General features: G+C 61.2%; 1 protein-coding gene across 1 annotated transcript; it reads left to right on the forward strand.

Moving 5' to 3' along the window:
- Positions 1-8: 8 nt before the first annotated feature.
- CENPA (centromere protein A) lies at positions 9-706 on the forward strand (the record flags this gene model as incomplete). Its single annotated transcript, XM_010728188.1, is given in 2 exon segments — positions 9-86; positions 559-706. Coding segments are annotated over 2 exon segments (213 nt in total), but the record flags the coding sequence as incomplete, so codon positions are not given.
- Positions 707-716: the final 10 nt, after the last annotated feature.

Raw genomic sequence — 716 nt, forward strand, 5'->3', positions numbered from 1 at the left:
CCCCCCAGGTGCGGGAGATCTGCCTGCTCTTCACGCGGGGCGTGGACTACAAGTGGCAGGCTATGGCCCTACTGGCCCTACAGGAGGTGGGGGGCCCTATGGGGTTTAGTCGTTTTTTTGGGGGGGGAGGGGGGGTTGGGGGAGGAGGATTTGTTTTGGAGGGTCCCATGGTTTGGGGCTGGGTGGTGTTTTAGGGTACCCCATAATCTGAGGGACACTTCGGGCGGAGCTGGGGGGCTTTGTAGTGCCCCAAAGGTCTTTTTTTGGGGGAAGGGAAAGCGGATTTTGGAACTACCCTTGTGCCTGGGGTCTCTTTGGGGCTTGGGGAGGGGTCTTTGGCTGTGAAGTGTTTTGGGGTTGGGGATTGTTTTTAGGGGGCGGGGTGGAGGTTTTTGAGGTGTGGAGTTATTGAGGTCGTGGTTTTAGGGAGGGAAGTTGGGGGTAGGGGTTGTTTTAGGGGTATTCCGGGGGTTGTTTTGGAGGATTGACATTTATGGGGTGGCCCGGAGGTGGGAATTGATCCCTCCCTGCTTTGTGGGGTGCCCAGGGGTCCCACAGGCGGCGGAGGCGTTCCTGGTGCATCTGCTGGAGGATGCCTACCTGTGCTCGCTGCACGCGCGCCGCGTCACGCTGTACCCCAAGGACCTGCAGCTGGCACGGCGCCTGCGGGGGCTGCAGGGGGAGGGGTTCTGAGCTGCCCCCCCCCGCCCCCAATA

Source organism: Meleagris gallopavo, unplaced genomic scaffold (assembly GCF_000146605.3).
Source record: "Meleagris gallopavo isolate NT-WF06-2002-E0010 breed Aviagen turkey brand Nicholas breeding stock unplaced genomic scaffold, Turkey_5.1 ChrUn_random_7180001955561, whole genome shotgun sequence".
In the NCBI taxonomy this organism is placed as follows: Eukaryota; Metazoa; Chordata; class Aves; order Galliformes; family Phasianidae; genus Meleagris; species Meleagris gallopavo.